At 32.4% G+C, this 18,928-nt stretch overlaps 1 protein-coding gene across 1 annotated transcript; it reads right to left on the bottom strand.

Moving 5' to 3' along the window:
- Positions 1-11,480: 11,480 nt before the first annotated feature.
- Positions 11,481-12,693, bottom strand: LOC149140081 (E3 ubiquitin-protein ligase ATL23-like). The gene has a single exon (XM_089449649.1). The coding sequence runs from the start codon at positions 12,260-12,262 to the stop codon at positions 11,702-11,704; it is 561 nt and encodes a 186-aa protein (XP_089305775.1). The 5' UTR covers positions 12,263-12,693; the 3' UTR covers positions 11,481-11,701.
- Between the last annotated feature and the right edge of the window lie 6,235 nt (positions 12,694-18,928).

Genomic DNA, 18,928 nt, shown 5'->3' on the forward strand with positions numbered 1-18,928 from the left:
GATAAAATAAATGATAAGCAATATCTTCTTTAATAATATTAAGTAACATATTATGATATCATAGTTAAACTTTTTCATCTATAAATTCTCACAAATGGATTGAAAAAAAAGTTGTTATAGATAGCTATGAAACAAGAGCACTCCTTGATACCGATGTAGTTATGGAAGGAAAGATGTTGGGAGAACTCCTTGAAGCCAATGTAGCTATGGAAGGAGAAATGTTGGGAGCACTCCTTGTGATTGATGTACATAAAAAAAAAACAAAAAACAAAACAAAAACAAAAACAAATACAAAAAACAAAAAACAAAAACAAAAACAAAAACAAAAAACAAAAAACAATTGCATCAGATGGCAGAGCCATGAGAGTTGTTGATTCAAAAACCAGCTACCTGTGAACAAGAACATGATGCAGTGATACACCGAGGATGGTGTAAAATTTAAGGGGGGGAGTATGTAACACCCCTCCCTTGTGTACTAAATTATTGTAAACCTAAGCTAAGTTAAAGCTAGGTGTGATATCCTTCCTTGTGTGTAAACCTAACCTAAGGAAATCTAGGTTTCATACCCTCCTTTGTAGATTAAACTATTCTAAACCTAAGCTGAGGAAAGCTAGGTGATATGTAATATGAAAAGAAAATGTGTTATTAAATAATTAATAAAATAAATCACTTGGAGGGTGGAGCACCAAGAGAGAGGAGATGCTTGCCAAATCCCATGAGGAATGGGATAGATATGAATCTTTCATGATAAGATTCTAGATGTGATTCTAGATAAGCTTGGATGGATTGGATATCCATTGGATGGATGGGAGATAAATATCCATCAGACATAAAAGCTTTGTGGGAGATAAAGGCAAGCTTTTATGTGGAAAAGTGTCGTGGGAGATAAAGACAAGCTTTTCTGGAAAAGACCTAGGAAAATGGAAAAATCCATAAAGAGGGACACCACTAATGGTAACTAAATCATGAAAGAGGGTATTAAATACCTAATGCATCGATCAATTGAAGACAGTTGATCCTTGGCAAGATATTTGGCTCAAGGGGGATCAGAGGTGATTCATGGCTGGGTGGTGGTGCTCCTCCCTCCAAGTGAGATTTAGTTGGTGTCATATGCATGGAATGTTTAGTATGATGATTCTTACTCTCTCTCTCTCTCTGTTATAGTTGCACGTTGTTATGTGAAGATTTTCTTAAGTTTCTTCTCTATGGGAATGTTGCGTGAATTACTTGTGCTTATGTGTTAATAGATTTAATGGTATTTTCCTCTATTCTGATGAGATTCATTAGCATGATATGGGTTTTATATTAATCCTTACTTATTATGAAGTTAAATCATTTAGCTGAGATACGCTGATGGTTGAGTTCTTATCTCTATATTTATTTCCTATAGTTGGAATGGTTAAATCATTCAACTTGAGAGTATAAAAGTTGTGTTGTTGGTGTCTATGGAAATAATTGTATGCATGTAACTTTTTAGTAATGAAATAGTCGTTGAATCTAAACTTGGACCTTATTAAAGGTGCTCAAGGAAAATAGAGTGTCTCTAACTTATGGGATATTATTTATAGATTAAGACTTTGGTGCATGCAAACAATTATGGAGTAATGTTGTTAGTTGTATAATGATGTAGTATTGGTTATGCCCCACAATAATATTCTTCATAAGCATATTAGATGCAATAGACCCAAAGCAATATCTTATTACATGTTAGTGAGGGGGTTGTCAAAGAGTTTAATGGTTGTATGTATTTTTCCTTCCAAATGTAAAGGGTTAATTTGAATTATAAACTCTGACAACTTTTTCAAATGTTCTCACCCTGGTACTGGTTGGGGAACAATGTAGGTATTCTCGCATGTGCATGATAGACAAGACAGAAGTAGCTTTGCATGCCCATGCTAGTAGAAGTAGATGTAAGAAAAGGTTCTTTCATTGTTGCATGAAGACATTAAAGATATTGTAAGGGTTGCATGTCAAGAGAGCATGTGATTTTACACCTAGGGTATATGACTCTCTACCTTGATCTTTCATTGTAGTTATGATTCTTGGTTCACTAAATTCGTGATGGCTGTGAACTCTTAACTGTAACTAAGACTAAATTTTTTTAGTTTATGGGGTCTAAAGGCTATTTTTCCTGGGTAGGTTAAAGAGGTTTGCTATAGAGATCATGTGGTTTCAAGAGTTAGACCACATAAGAGCTCATTACAGTTGGGAAATTATACCAAATTAGAAGCACACTATTGTGAACCATTCAAGATCTTAGAGAGAATCATTTCAATTGAATATAAACTTGCTTTCCCTGCATCCATGCATTTTCATGATGCATTTCATGTATCTTTGATTAAAAAGTATATTCCTACTATTAATCACATGATTGATTGAAATATGATCCAGGTGGAACTAGAGGATGATTTCCAGGTACAAGACACATATTTTCGATGGGATGGTCAAGGTGCTCTGTAACCAATCCGTCGACATAGTAAAGGTACAATGGACCCTGATTGGTCTTTATGAGGCTACATGGGAGCATGAAGATGTAATGAAGGAAGAGTACCCTCATCGTTTTCACTGATATACTATATATACATGTACAGTTTCCGTACTGAGGAAGGTGCTTAAGGTAAGAGGGGAATGAATGTAATGTCATTGTAAATTTATGATGTAAATATATGTACCTTGACATTAGGTTGGTGAGATAGAGTCATTTTTCGAGCATTCATTTCTATGTATATATGTTTTATATTTTGGGGCCAATGTGTCTAGGCATATATGTTGATTTAGCGTTATGTGTCAAGAGGGACAAGAGTCTAAATATGATGTAACTAATATAGATATTTTTATAATAAAATAATATAAAATAAGTTGGCCATGAAGTCCACTTCATGATGAAGAGTATGGGGAGCGTGAAAATTCATCGTGACAAAGGGAAATGTTGTTGGATGGCATGTGGTGGTGATAAGGACACTTGGGGCCCATGTGGCTTTAGTGTGCCAAATGGATTAGAGAGGCCATGCAATTATGGGAAGTATATATATACCTCCCTGGAGACATCATAATTATGAGGATGGCTACTATGATTATGATTATTGTTCTTAGGATGGTTTTGGACTTGGGCTCGAAGAAACCAATTACTGAGCCTTGATCTTTGGTTTTGGACCAACTAGGAGTTGATTCATTTTATGGCCTTGAGCATGAAGGTTTCACGAGTGCACTCCAAATCAAACTCAACCTCTTTCGCTGGGCCTTCGTGAACCCATGTATTGTCTTCTGGTTGTTTCGCCTTGTCATCTCTTCTTGCGATTCCACTTCTGAGTAGTATATTTACATTTGGATCTTCCTCGCGCGGCTTAGATTTTATCATCTGCAGGTTCTAATTCGGCAAAGGTGGTAACATCTCTTTGTCATGTATCTTAGCTATCAGCATAGGATAATCTTCTGTTTCATGATCAAATAGCATGTAATACTTGCATGACGAACGCGCTGGATTAGTGCAATCACGGGAATAATGTCCTGGTCCTTCGCAATTGCAGCAAATAAACTATCCTCAACCTCTACCAAGTCCTGCTCTGCCTCGGCCTTGTCCATGCACTTGAAATCCTGTCCACACCATCCCTGCATTTTGGTCAAGGGGCCGCGTTTCCACCTGAACCCTGTAGGCGGGAGTTCTATCCATCATTAATTCATAGCTCCTGCAAGTACGCTCATCATGTCCTACCGACTTACAAAAGTTGCAGAACAGCTATTACGGTGCTTGTACATACTTCTATAGCAAGTGACAGTTATTCGTGGCATGTTTTCCAGCTACCTGACAGATAGTGCACCATAATACACGCCCCGCGCTAGGTCCGGCATGAGCTTCTGGCCTTAAAGGCATCAGTCTTCCTCCTGTAATGTAATTTGCAAAGATCGGGAAATGGTTCGGGGGCCTGTTGAGATCGGGATCCCCCAAGGGCAATTTTGGGGCTAAAAGCCCATGTTTAAGTCAAGTTTTTGTAATATTATTGTAAAGACTCCACATTTTGTGGTCGTGAAGAGTGAAGGTATTATGTGTCACAAGGGGTAGTCTGCCCATTGTTTTGTAAAGTAAAGTCGGCTGTAAGAGATCTACCCATGGTCCGCGGAACATGGGACTATATAAAAAGAGCTAAGCTCTAAGTAGGTAAAGGCATTGATCGATCAATGGAAGAAGTAAGAGAGTCATAGCTTTAGAGCAAGAAGTCTAAGTCTTGGGTCATAGCATAGGTAGAGGCTCTGTAGATGAGTGCGCAGAGGCCTAGGGTAGAAGTCGGCAACTGAGTGCGCGGACCCCTACAACTGTGTGTGCAGGGTGAACAAAGTATGTAACACTTGGAAGATATCAATAAAAGGAGTTATTCTACAATTTCTGTGTATTTTTTCTGTTGATGGGTTTGGATATCTTGTGTATGAATTTCCTTTATTATGCTTATATGATGCACGAATGAATGAAATTACATTGAATAATTAAACGCAATCACAAATATCTGCTTACGCGGTGATAACTTTAAGTATTTGACAAGATAAGCAAATCACTTAGGATAATTGAGGAATCTGTATGACACACTACCATAGCAGCGTGAAAGTACTTGAGGCACAAGTTAGGGATGTGTGAAGGTTGATCGTATACTTTCGCGAAGGTATTGAAAGCTGGGATAGAGGGTTTGTCTTATAAGCCCTAGAGCGAGATCACTTGCGTGAAGGCAGGGATAGAAGAGATCAATGACATCATAACCATCTCAGGGTGCAGAAACTTGGTTCCAACATCCCCCCATACTGCTTCGGGTGAGGCTTTGGTTCGTACTCCACGGGATGATGCCGAAAGGGCTAGTAGTGTAGGGATTTGTTTGGCTAAATAATGTTGAACCTGGGTCAGGCCCCCTCAAGCCAACACATTGTCAATTGTAGAAACAATTGTGTTAATGTTAAGGTTTTCACTTTTGCGGATAAATTGTGTAATTTTAGGTGTCATGGTTGTGGTAGCATTGCCCAACAGGACAATGGAGACGTTAAAAGTATGTACATACTTCCATTGTTTGTGAGAAAGACAAATCAAATACCAAATTGTAGGGAGGTATACTGCAACCTTTATCAATTCCAAATAGAAGTGGGAAAGTGTGTCAATGGAGTTCATATCATAGTTACCAATGGTTTAATGAGTTGATGGGGTGATGGTTATTGTTGATGTTTTCTCCAAGTATACTGTATTCATTCTAAGGAAGGTACAATGTGGAGCTGAGGGGGTAGTGAATAAGCTCTTCAATTTTGTGGTGAAGTATTTGGGATTAAATTTGAGTATTGTGTTAGATAGAGATACAAGAATGACAAGGAAGTTTTGGACCTCACTATTTAAGATTGTGGGGATTGAGTTGTTTTTTAGTTTGAGTTTCCATTTGTAGAAAGATGCAAATTGAATCAACTTACTATTGGAGGATTGTTCGAGTCATTTTGTGAGAGTCGATAAGGAGAATTGGCCTGATCTGTTGGATGTAGCACAAGTCATCTACAACCTTCATAAGAGTTCTATAACATGTTATATTCCATTCAAAACAGTCAATGGGAAGATGCATATTGCATGCCACACAATGATGTAAGGAATCTATGTAAGAATTCCTTTGACGTTGATATTCTTGGCAGGTTGGAAGGAGAACATAGAGTTAGTTCAATTTAACCTAACAAAGGAAACATAAAGGATGAAGAAGTGGGAAGATAAGGATAAACATGATGCATAATTTAGTGTAGGTGATAGTTTTTTCATTGTGATGATGAAGGAGAAGTCTCCACTACCAAAAGGGATGTCCAAATCCTTGATCAAGAGGTTTGAGGGTGCATTGGAAGTGATTGAGAGGGTTGGATAAGTATCCTACAAGTTAGATCTTCCATCTCACTTGTGAGTCTGCCATGTAGTGTTTCATGTGAGTTAGTTCAAGCCATGTTGGTTGGACATAGATGACCTTGAGAGGGAAGAACCATCACATGGAGCATCATTGATTGTTGATAATCTTGAGTTAGAGCTTCAGGAAATAATTTCCTATAGTACTACAAGGGTCGACAATAATATGAAGAGAGAGTATCTTGTGCATTGGAATAGTGCACCCAAGGAGGATGAATGGGAGACAAGGGAGTCACTCTGGAGATGGGAGAAAGAGATCCACACGTTCAAGAAGCTACATCAGGTGGTGATGGGTTGTTGAGGACTACAAAGACTCATGGTGGGGGAGGATGTAATGCCCCTAGGCGCCCATGTGCCCACTCATCTCAACTGAGCACTCAAGTCGTCAATCACTCTTTGCCAAGATGACATGTTTGTGAGAGCACCCGAGTGGTGGCACAAGTGGTGCCCAAGTTGACACAAGAGTGTGCCCAAAATTTGGCATGCAAGTTGGCACAACGTACCTTGAATGACCACACAACACTTGAGTTAGAATGAGCATGCTCACTTGAATGAGGTGCTTGACATGGCACAAGCATGCCTGACATACTGAAGCAAAACAAGTGTGCCCAGTTGGAACGATTTGGCATGAAATAACGAGTCGATACAATGGAATGAGTCAATCGCTCTCAAAATTTGGGTTTTGTGCATGATGAGATAGAACGTGTTAGATCGAACAAACCACACACCTACTCAATTTGGCATGATGATTCCGTATATACATATATATGTATATACATATATATATATATACATATATATATATATATACATATATATATATACATATATATATACATATACATATATATATATATACATATATATATATATATATATATATATAGATAGATAGATAGATATATATATGCGATGGATGAGTGGAGAATGAGGGCATGAAAAAACCTTGCATGTGTGCAAGAGAAAAATATGGAGCAGTACCGTAGGAGTTAGAAATGAGGCAAAGTTGGAGATCACTTGCTCTACCTCACGGTAGAGGTGAACCAAGCCAACCGAGGTCATGTAAGTGTTTTATTGTGAAATGAAATGAACCAAATGACCAAGAACGACCAGATCATGTGAGGAAGGGCTTGGAATGGAGACAAGAGTTTTGGTTGGTTTTCTATGGGGGACATGGTTGAGTGAACCAAGATCTTGGATTTCTATTTTAATTTTGGATAAGGTTGTAGGCCAAAATTTTTGTACATTTTAGAAGTATATTATGAAGGGGAAATTTTCCATGTAAGTGTCTCTTGTCTTAATGTGAGATTTATGCTAGATGTTGAATGTCCATGTAGATATTTTATTTGAGCATTATACTTGTGATTAAGATTGAATGTTAATTCCACTAAAATAATATATTTTACACATTAAGAAATATAAGTGCTAGAGACGTAGTCCAAAACTAATATTCATAATTTGGTCACAACCATTACAATAAAGTGTGTTGATGTCTCACGTCCAGAGGACTCGATATGCCTTAACTCAAGTGTATGCTATGGGGGCATGGGAGTTGGACTCTGAACTATCTAACTATTACAAAAGTTTGGCCAGTTACCTTGGTGCATCTAATTTACAAATTTTCTTGGCATGTCCCTTTCTCTAATAGTATTTTTCTTAAACAAGGAAATCATGGCTATAATCATTAAAAAATGGTAATGTTGGATTAATTAATGCACATGGAGCTTAATAAATCATTGCGAGAACGAATCAAGTTTGATGATCTAATTTAGACCTGGATTCGTAAATAATCTTTAAAACATGAGAATCGACTCTGCGACATTGAAATGAATTTACATCAACTAAGTGGGAATCACAATCTCACAGAGGTACTCTAATTTATTTCTTAATCATCTTGCAGAATTTTTAATAAAAATACCAAATAGCATATTTTAATTTTTAAATGGCCCCTACTTGAAGAAAAGGCACATAAAGACATTTATTTATTCAAAACAAAAGAAAAAATCTCATACCCATCGCCATCCCCACCCATCATCCCCACCCATAAGGGTTTTAACAACGATACACAAAATTAACTAGATTAGAAAACTAAATTGACTACACAAATTAAATTGAAATTCCATGTTTCTGTCAATTTTTTTTGGAAACATGGAAGCAAGCAAATAATTTAATGGTAAAAGATATTAAAATACTTACTAATTTAGTTGTAAGTAATTTAATTTAGATGTAAGTAATTTTTTTGTTAATAGCAAAAATATATTGGAGAAAAATATTTATTAATGTGATTGTATATGAATATTTTTATTAATAATAAAAAATTATTAATGAAAAATATTATAAATTAAAATATTAAAGTTCTTTTTAAAAGACCTTATCAGCTTAATATTTCTATTGTTCTGACTGTTTATGAAAAACACCACCACCGAAACATAAACCTGGCCGAACAAAATTTCCCCGGACACCGAAAAGAAAAAGAACAAAACAGAATGAAAGAGACTCGTTATATGAGACTGAATTATACATAAATGGGAAATATAATACAATCGCTCTCATATATCTTAAACCCAATGCGTTACCTTATAAAGGAAATCACATAAAACTCAGATTTCTGAATAGCAGTTTTTGGTATGATATAGGATAGTAAGCTCAGATATTAATTAAAACGTATGATTTTATTATTTTTAAATTTATTTTTTCGTTGGAGTTTGATTTTAAATTATTTTCATAATCAATTAAAGTTAATTATGGTAAATCATGTTCAATTAAGGGTAATTATGGTTAATCATAGTAAATTATAGTAAATCATGTAAATTATGTTCCAACGTCATATTGTGATAAAGATTCTCTCAATATAAAAATCAATTATGATTAGCCATGGTCCAACATCACATTGTGAAAAAAATGATCTCAATAAGAAAATTAATTATGGTCAGCCATGGTCCACCATGGTATTATAGTATTTATCTTAGGGTTTATATATCTTGGGTTTACAATATTAATCCCTTGGGTTTAATATTATTCCCTTAAGTTTTAAGTATAAATCCCTTAGTTTTATTAGTACCTTGGTTTTATAATATCAATCCCTTAGATTTATTAATCTAAGAGTTCATATTCGTAGGGTATAATATTATTTATAGGGTTTATAATATTAATCTTAAGGTTTAATATAAATCCTTTGGGTTTATAATATAAATCTTTTGGTTTATTAATGCCTTGGGTTTATAGTATTAATAATCATTTACATTTATAATATTAATCCCAAGGGTTTATAATTTTAATCTCCTGGGTTCTCAATATTAATCCCTTGGGTTTTTAATATTAATCTCTTGGGTTTATTAATCCCATGAGTTTATAATATTAATATCTTGGGTTTATATTCCTATGGTTTAAATTAATGCTATGATTCAACGTTATTCCCTTGTGTTTATAATTCCTCGGGTTTTTAATATAAATTCCTTGGGTTTATAATATTAAGCTTGAGGTTTATAATATTAATGTCTCGGTTTAATGTTTATTTTAGGTTTTATAATATTTATTTTATGGTTTATATAACTTAGGGTTTATAATATTTATCTTAGGGTCAAACATGGTCGACGGTAGTCAATTATGGTCAACCATAGTCCAATGACATATTATTACGAAGATTGTCTCACTATGAAAATTAACCGTGGTTAACAATGGTCAACCATGATCCAGCGTCGCATTGGAGAAATATTGTCTCAATATGAAAATCAAGAATGGTCAGCCATGGTCACATTATGATAGATTGTCTCATGGTCCAATGTCACATTGTGACAACCATGGGCAACCTTGATCCAACGTCGCATTGTGACAAAGATTGTCTCAATATGAAAATCAACCATGTTTATTTTAGGGTTTGTAATATTTATCTTAAGGTTTACATACCTTGGGTTTACGATATTAATCCCTTGGGTTTAATCTTATTTGCTTGGGTTTTTAGTATTAATGCCTTGGGTTTATTGTTCCCTTGGGTTTATAATATCAATCCCTTGGGTTTATTAATCTAAGGGTTCATATTCCTAAGGTTTATAATATAATTCCTTAGGTTCATTAATTCTTTGTGGTTTATAATATTAATAATCACTTACATTTATAATATTAATGACAAGGGTTTATAATATTAATCTCTTTGGTACTTAATATCAATTCCTTGGGTTTTTAATATTAATCCCTTCAGTTTATAATAATAATCCCTTGAGTTTATTAATCTTAGGGTTTATATTTATATGGTTTAATATTAATGCTAGGGTTCAATGTTTTTTCCTTAGGTTTATAATTCTTTGGGTTTTCAATATTAATCCTTGGGTTTATAATATTAATCATGAGGTTTATAATATTAATGTTAGGGTATAATATTTATTTTAGGGTTTATAATATTTATCTTATGGTCAAACATGGTTGACCATGATTAATTATGGTCAACCATGGTCCAATGCCACATTGTGACAAAGATTGTCTCACTATGAAGATCAACCATGGAGAACAATGATCAATCATGGTCCAATGTCACATTGTGACAACCATGGTCAACCATTGTCCAACATCTCATTGTCACAGAGATTGTCTTCATATGAAAATCAATCATGGTCAACCATCATACAACATTGCATTGTGACCAAGAGTGTTTAAATATGAAAATCAACCATGATAAACTGTGGTTAATCATGTTTATTTTAGGGTTAATATTTATCTTAGGATTTATATACCTTGGGTTTATAATATTAATCCCTTGTGTTTAATATTATTCCCTTGGGCTTATAATCCCTTGGGTTTATAATCACGGTCAACCATGGTCCAACGTCGCATTGTGACAAATATTGTCTCTATAGGAAAACAAACCATGGTCAACAATCGTCAACCACGATCAACCATGGTCTATCATGGTCATTCATGGTTAACCATGATAGACCATGCTTATCGATGGTCCAACTTCACAATATGACAAAAATTATCTCAATATGAAAATCAATCATAATTGGTTGATTTATTTTTTAATAAATAATAATATTAATTAATTATTAATAAATTATTACAAAGGTTACTCTTATTATTATAATTAACAAAAAATTAATATAAATTATAAAAAACAAATTCAATAATTAATATTAGACATGTATTATTTCTTGTAAATAAATAAATTAATTATTATAGAAAAATATAATAATTAATATTATCAGTAAGAATATTATTGTTACGATGATTAATATTATTTATTTATTTAATAATTAGTATTATTTTTTTAATAATAATAATAATTATTTAGTAATAATATAAACTATTTTAAAATGATTATAATTCTATTGAATTAACAATAATTAATATAAATTAATAATTAAAAATTTATAATAATAATAATAATTTTTTTAATATTATTGGTTTATTATATAATGTTTATTGATCTCTTGTGTGTAAATACAAATAAAGCTTACAGTATATATTAATTACATTTACTAGTATTATTGTGCTAATTAAAATTTATTGAAATACAATATCAAAAATATCTCAAATTCAAATTTCCAAATCTAATCTTTTTTCACAAAACATTATTTCTCGGGGAATAATATGCAGAAGGATTAAGATTTCGAAATCCAAAAACTTTTAACATAAGGAAAACTTCTCTAGAGCGTTTCATAAAGTAAATTGACTAACGTCCCAGCCACGTGGACACTTCAAAGCTTTTTCCTCGGAAAATCTGTAGACAATCCGTTCAGAAAGCCAAAACTCCTCCAATGCGCTGTGCCTCGACCCTAAGCAGTAACAGTGGCCCTGGCATCCTTAACCTCTACAGTCAGCAGGCGTTAGGCCAATTGGAATTTCAACGCAGACACTCTCAGCAGGCGGCTGAGGGCGATGCCCCAATTCTTGATCGTGGTCCCGCACCTCTTTTTGGGGCAACGTTGCCGCGGCACCACCATTCTCACCATTCTTTTCCCCACTCTCGAAAGCGACGCTCGTCCTGCAAATGGGACAGACGGAATGCTTTGTGAGCCACGCATCGGCGCACTGCACATGAAAGGTGTGGCTGCATGCAGGGATCACGCGGCACCAGTCACCAATCCGGAATGGCTCGAGGCATACCGCGCACTCGCCCTCCCCGCCTCTGCTCTGTGGAGTCCGCTCTTCCCCTAATCCTTTCCGGCATTCGACGGTGGGTAGCCGCTGGAGGTCAACCTCGGAAAGGCCCTGCTGCTTGGGAAGCTTGGCGTTCTCCTCTGATCGTCTATGGCCGTACCTCTCGTGCAGAGAAACGGACCAAACAAGGCAGAGATAAGCCGCCATCATTGCCGCCATGCCGGCGCAGAACAGCAGAAGGGACATCACCACCGTTAAAAACATTTTGTTTATAATTGCAGGCTGATTATAAAAACAGATTGTGGAAACCAGAAATATTCAAAAGAAGTTTTTGGTGTTTGAGTGGAGAGGCTTATTCTACAGTCCAGTATAATATACAAGTTAGTTATTTGTAAATTTGTTTATCCATCATCAAAACTTTAACGATCAAAATTGAAAATTAAAATTTATCAAAATAAAAATTTAAAAAAATCTAAAAAAATAACTAAACAGACTCCTGTTAAAGCGGTATTTAAAAAAGATCTATACTGATATATCACCATCTCATCTCCTGTAAATGAAGAATATCTGATCTCCGAACCAGGCATCACAGGGCAGCAAGATCTGAGATGGGAAGGCAGGCAAGCAAGCCAGCCTTTAAATTATTGTTATTGCTGCAAATCCAGACAGGCAAACAAATGCGCGCCGACTGCTGTTGGTTTGCTCGTCTCTACAGTTCCACCCACCCATAATGCTGAAAATCGTTAAGTGGGTTGGAATCATGGCTTAAACCCATCCACCGTCTTGTCATTCAGTGTTCCAATCAAGAATCTTATTCGGAATTTCGGTTGTAAATTGGACAATTTCACACCACCTCACTGTTTTAATGGAGACTTTTGATCTACACAGTGCAATCACTTCAAGATTCTGATACCATAAAATCTACGATGAGTGGATAATCTTTAACCCATCAGTCATTTCATTTTATCTTGTGGTTTTCTTCCAAAGTGCCCACGTGCACTGCTATAAAGTTACATGATGATGCTCTCAAAAGCGGGTTATGATATGACATATAAGTTGACAATTGTTAGAAAATATTGAGCGCCGAATCTTTATTCTGTTTAATAAAGTTCAGTAATGCAAGCCACCTTTTACTTTTACGGTTTAACTTAATTCAGGTATCTCTAGTCCAATTGGATTACAATCCCATTGGATGTTTCATATGAAGCAGACACTCCCGTGAAATTGAACATAGGGATGGAGTGTTATCAATTTTTTTAACTTCTAAAATAATATATCGGTATATTAATTTATAAATGAATCCTCTTATTTTTTAATATTATTTGTTTTTTTAAGGGAAATGTTAGGGTATTGGTTATTTATATTTGAGTTGTTTTTAGTTAGATTTCTTGGAAGTTTTTCCCGTGGTTTTTTCGGGTCTAGTTTATTTAAAATCCAGAAAAAATTAATTGAAATCACAAGTGTTTTTCAGGGTGTCAAATAAGGTAAACAAGATTTCACCTCAAAATTTTCAGGGAAAGTCCAAAAAATCGCACTAAATACAACTTCATTTATATTATTGTAATAATTATTTCAATATAAATAGAAAATAAAAAATGATTTAGTAAAATGAGTTTGATAAATTTTTTTATTTTATTCCAGCATTTCTTTATATTGGTACTAATAATTAGGTTTGAGTTTTATTACTTTGTTTCTAATTAACAAATTATTTTCGAGTTTTATTACTTTGTTACTAATTAACAAATTATTATTAGGATTTTGATGGAGTCAAAATATTGTTGTAATTAAAGAAGATAGTGAGGTTTTATGGTATACATAGTGGGAAAGAATAGAGTGGAATCCTTTGATTAATATTTCTTTAGTAATTGCATAAGAAGCAAATCCCTTAAGGAATTTTTAGAGCTATGCCAACCATTAAAGAATAGAGTGGAATCCTTTGATTAGGATTTTTTTAGTAATTGCATAAGAAACAAAGGAGTTGTCTATAATGCGACTTTTTGGAGATTCTGGTGACGGAATCCGGCGGAAGAAATTGAGGTTAAATCTTGATTTGTTACAGTTAAAATGGTTTTTTAACTGCATATTTGGATTCAACACCCTGGAAAACCCCTGGGACGCTTTCATTGTGCAGAAACTAGCTATCAAACTTGCGATTCCAATAAATTCCTGCTGGATTTCGACCGGAAAAACCTGCCGGAAAGACTTTCAAAAAGTCGCATTATAGACAACTGCAGAAACAAATCCTTTAAGGAATTTTTAGAGCTATGCCAACCATTAAAGAGTTAAGGGATAAAGGCACCAATTAGGCTAATTAGGCTATGGTGAGTTGTAATTTCCAAGATCTTGTTGGTTGGCCTTGAGTCAAAAAAAGCTAGAGAGCAGTCTGGATACTGAAATGTGTACTGCAATATAATTGTTACAGTGAACTATAAAGGAGCCACATAATGTGTTGAAGAATTTTTTTGTTTTTTTTTTTAAAGAAATTAACGTTTTCTTAATTGCTATAGACTATTGCATGACTTCATTTACTTGGCAATTAAAGAAGAAGAAATCCTACAATCAAACTTAGCATTATCATCAACAAAGTTACTACATTTATGGTTGAAATATAATTGGAAATTCCCATCACTTTCTCTCTCGAATATTAAAAACAATGAAATGAGAAAATACTATCTTTTTCTTATTTTATAAAATATTCACCAAATATCATTGATTTTACCTAGATGATTCCCTTTTTCTAAGAGATGCATTTTTCATACTTGGATTTGGATTTTGAAGAATGTAGATCCTTTAATCCTTCACTGGCTTTAAGTTGCCAAACCCTTTTTTAGATTCTCACATTTACAATGAATAAAGACGAAATGTGGTTAATGAAAATGATTAAGTTTGGAGGGCTCAAGACATTTTCGATTATGTATCTCATCGGTACACCAAACCATTTGACATAGCACCTGAATAGGCCATATGTATTCCGAGAAGAGTAAGTTAAGAGAACATAAAATGAAGGATACAAAGGAATTGCATCTCATCTAGAATGATTTCGATGAAACTATATTACCCAAGATTTCTTTTGCTAGGTTCTGCGAAATTTACTATCATATCTTAGAGGGCATCTAAGATATTTTATTATATTTTATAATAAAATATATTCTAATTCTATATTATTATATTTTATAATAAAATTTTCTCGATCATTAACTTTTTGGAAAGCATTTTACAACATCATTTTATTATGAAACACTTTGAACATAGTTACGATGAAACGAGAAAATTACTTAGTACTTGTTTTTTTGTTTGAAGTAGTAAAAAAATCACTAGATTTTGTAAAATGGTGATTTATAATACATTTTTTGTTTTGCACTTTAATTTTTTTTTATATATCCAATATGAACAATTTTTTTAAATGTTAAGTGATTTTCATACCGATTTTGAAAAGTGTTGATGGGGCAACAACACATTTTTTAGAGGGCTTATTTTTGACGCTTTAGTTTTTTTTTATATATATCAAGTATGAACATATTTTTTTGTTAGTGATTTTCATCTTGATTTTGAAAAGTGCTTATGAGCATCAACCCTTTTTGTTTAGAGGACTTATTTTTTAAACTTTAAATTTGCTAATGTATTAAGTGTGGATAGATTTTTTTAAATGTTGGTGATTTTCATGTTGGTAATGAATCATAAAAAAAATAAAAAAACATGACAAACAAAAAATCAAATATAAAAAAGAAAAAAAAAACCATAAAATGTAAAAAAAAATACCAAAATTAATTTGTAAAACTAAAAAATTTAAATAAAAAATTAACAAAAATAAATAAAGAAATTAAAAAACTAAAAAATTTCAAAAAAAATATAATTTAAGGAAAAAAATAAAAAAATTTGAAGCCATTTTTAGCTCAAAATAATAATAAAAAAAAACCTCATAAAAAATTAAATAATTACCAAAAATAAATTAAAATAAAAAAAGTTTAACAATTAAAATTAAAATTAAATTAACAAAAAAAAATTAAAATTAAAAAAACTTATATAAAAAAAATTAAAAATTGAAAATATTAAAATTAAAAATAAAAAATAAGAAGTTAAAATTAAAAAAAAAAATTAAAATTAAAAAAAAATCCCAACCAACCACACCCCATCCCGGCCACCTCGCTCATCCCAGCCATCTCAACCTCCTCGCCCACTGCTCCCTCCCACTCACACCCACCTCTCCCTCCCTCCCACACAATTCTGCCCTCCCTCTCCGCGCATCCCACTGCACCCCACCCCGGCCTCCCTCCCACACCTCCACACCTACCACACCTGTCCCTCCCATCTCGCCCTGCCCTCCCTGCCCGACCACCCTGCGACCCACCCGAGGTAGGTTGGGCTGCGGGGTGGGTGAGGAGGGAGGGACAAGAGAGGAGGAGTGGGAGAGACAATAGAGTGGGTTGGGTGGGAAAGTGTGGGAGGGGTGAGGGGCTAGGCAGGGAGGAATGGGGCGAGATTTTATTTTTATTTTTAATTGTTTTTTTAATTTATTTTTATTTTTATTTAAATTTTTTTTATTTTTTTTGGTTTAATTTTTAAATTTAAATTTTTTGACCTTTCTTAATTTTTTTTTAAACTTTAAATTTTAATTTTTTTTTGTTAATTATTTTAAATTTTTTTTTTTTGATTATGAGAATTTTTAAAATATATATATATATATATATATATATATATATAGATATATATATATATATATTTGTTTTAACTTAAAAAATTGATCCAGATTTTTTTTTTTATTTTTTTTATTTTTTCCTCTTAAATTATATGCTTTTTTGAAATATTTTTATTTTTTATTTTTAATTTTTATTTTATTTATTTTTTGATATTTTTTGTTTATTTATTTTTTAATTTCTTATTTAAATTATTTATTTTTACAAGTAAATTTGTGTTTTTTTTTTTACAATTTTCCGATTTTTTTTCTTATATTTGATATATTTTTTTCATAAATTGGCCCCTTGCCACCCTTCGCAAGTTGGGCATTGGGGTGGGTGGGGAAATTTAAAATTTTTAATTATCAATTTTATTATTATTATTATTATTTTTTTATTCTAAGATTTTATTTTGTTTTGTAACTATTTTTAATTTTCTTTTATTTTTTATTTGTTCTTTTAGCTTCGAAAAAAATCGTTTTTGTTTTTTTTCATTAATCTTTAACTTTTTTCTTCGATTATGTCTATTTTTTAAATATTTTACCACTTTTTTTCTTTATTTTTATTTTATTTTATTTTGTTTAAATTTTAAATTTTACAAGCTAATTTTGATTTTTTTTTTAATATTTTATAGTTTCTTTTGTCCTTTTTACATATTTTTTATATTTTACTTTTTCCATGTGTTTTATTTTTTTTTTTAATGTTTTATTATTTGTTATTACTATTAATTTTTTTTGGTATTTTTATTTTTATTTTTTTCAATATTTTAATTTTTGGTTTTTTTTTTTGTATTATTTTTTTGTTTTTAGTTTTTTTCAATATTTGAATTTTTGTTTTCTTTTGTATTTTTCATTTTTATTTATTTATATATTTATTTATTTTATATTTTATATTTATTTCTTTTCTGCAGGGACTGTGTCAATGCTCGTATAGTAACCTGATCCCATTATGTGCAATTTGATATTTGATTTTAAATTTTTCGTTATAATGAATTGAGTTTCTGCCCCAAGAATGCGTCAATTTCATGGTTAGTCTTTAAGTTCTCATTACAATGAATCGAGTTCACCTACACTGCGTGTCAATTTGACGGTTGATTTTTTTAATTTTTTTTTGCAATGTATCAAGTTGTCTTAGGCTAAGATTTTAAAATCTCTATACATTTAGTATTTAAAAAAAATACTCTTGGTATAATAACTCTTTCATTGAGGTGTTCATTTTGAAAGTTTTTTTAGTGATAATTTTTTTCCATAATGTCTTGCTTGAAATATTTTGAAAACTTAAGATTGTTTTGTAATCATAATCTTTCGTTTTAATTCCATGGTTGAAAAATTGTCAAAATTTTAATGTTGTCATGATATTTTATCTTTAATGTTATGGTTGAAAACAGTTATAAGTATTTTTTCTTAACACCATATCTGAAAATTGTTGGAATTTTAAGCTTTTTCAAATACGTGATATTTTAAATTTAATGTCATGCCTAAATATCATTGGAATTTTAAGGCTTTTCAAAGACATGATATTTTATCTTTAATGTTATGCTTGAAAATCGTTGAAAATGTAAAGTTTTTCAGAATCATGATATTTTATTTTTAATGTCATTATCAAAAATTGTTGAAAATGTACCCTGAAAAAAAAGTTATTCCAACATCAACACTTTTCGTTTTCAGGGTGTTTTTTGCACAAAAAGATGTGGTTCTTACTGACACTTTTAAAAAATGTTGAAAATGTACCCTAGAAAAAAAAGTTGTTATTTGAGCATCAACACTTTTCGTTTTTAGCCCGTTTTTCAATTTTTTAGGGGTTTTTGGGCTAGAGTACCCGCTTTGAGGTAATAGTTCCCATTTGATCAGTAACTATGTTTCTCTTGCATATATCCATGTGTGAGGATTTTATAATCCTAAATTGATTACTACATCCCAACATTTTCAATTGGGTGATGTGGGAAACAAATCGATCTATTTTATGATGAACATGTTCTTCTTAGTGAATGCAAATGATTTCCATTCCATTTTTGGTTCGCAATTTAATTTCCTACAATTAGATTCCTTTATGTTCTATGATATGATTTCCTATAGTTTGATTCCTTTGTAGTTTGATTTCCCTATGGTTCTAATTTCAGTTTAATTAGGTCACTTAATCTCCATTTTTCTACAATGTGTATTAGTTGAACTTTGTGAGTTACATGGAAGAAGATTTGAGTAGAGATATGTCACTGGATTTCCTATATATTATTGAAGGGGTTGTACTGGGCGGTTCA

This window comes from Pinus tabuliformis, chromosome X, assembly GCF_031772625.1.
Source record: "Pinus tabuliformis cultivar Carrire ecotype Pingquan chromosome X, CPIR1, whole genome shotgun sequence".
NCBI lineage: Eukaryota > Viridiplantae > Streptophyta > Pinopsida > Pinales > Pinaceae > Pinus > Pinus tabuliformis.

Bases quoted from the DNA above. Each gene is read 5' to 3' on its own strand.
- LOC149140081 (XM_089449649.1), bottom strand. From the start codon at position 12,262: ATGTTTTTAACGGTGGTGATGTCCCTTCTGCTGTTCTGCGCCGGCATG.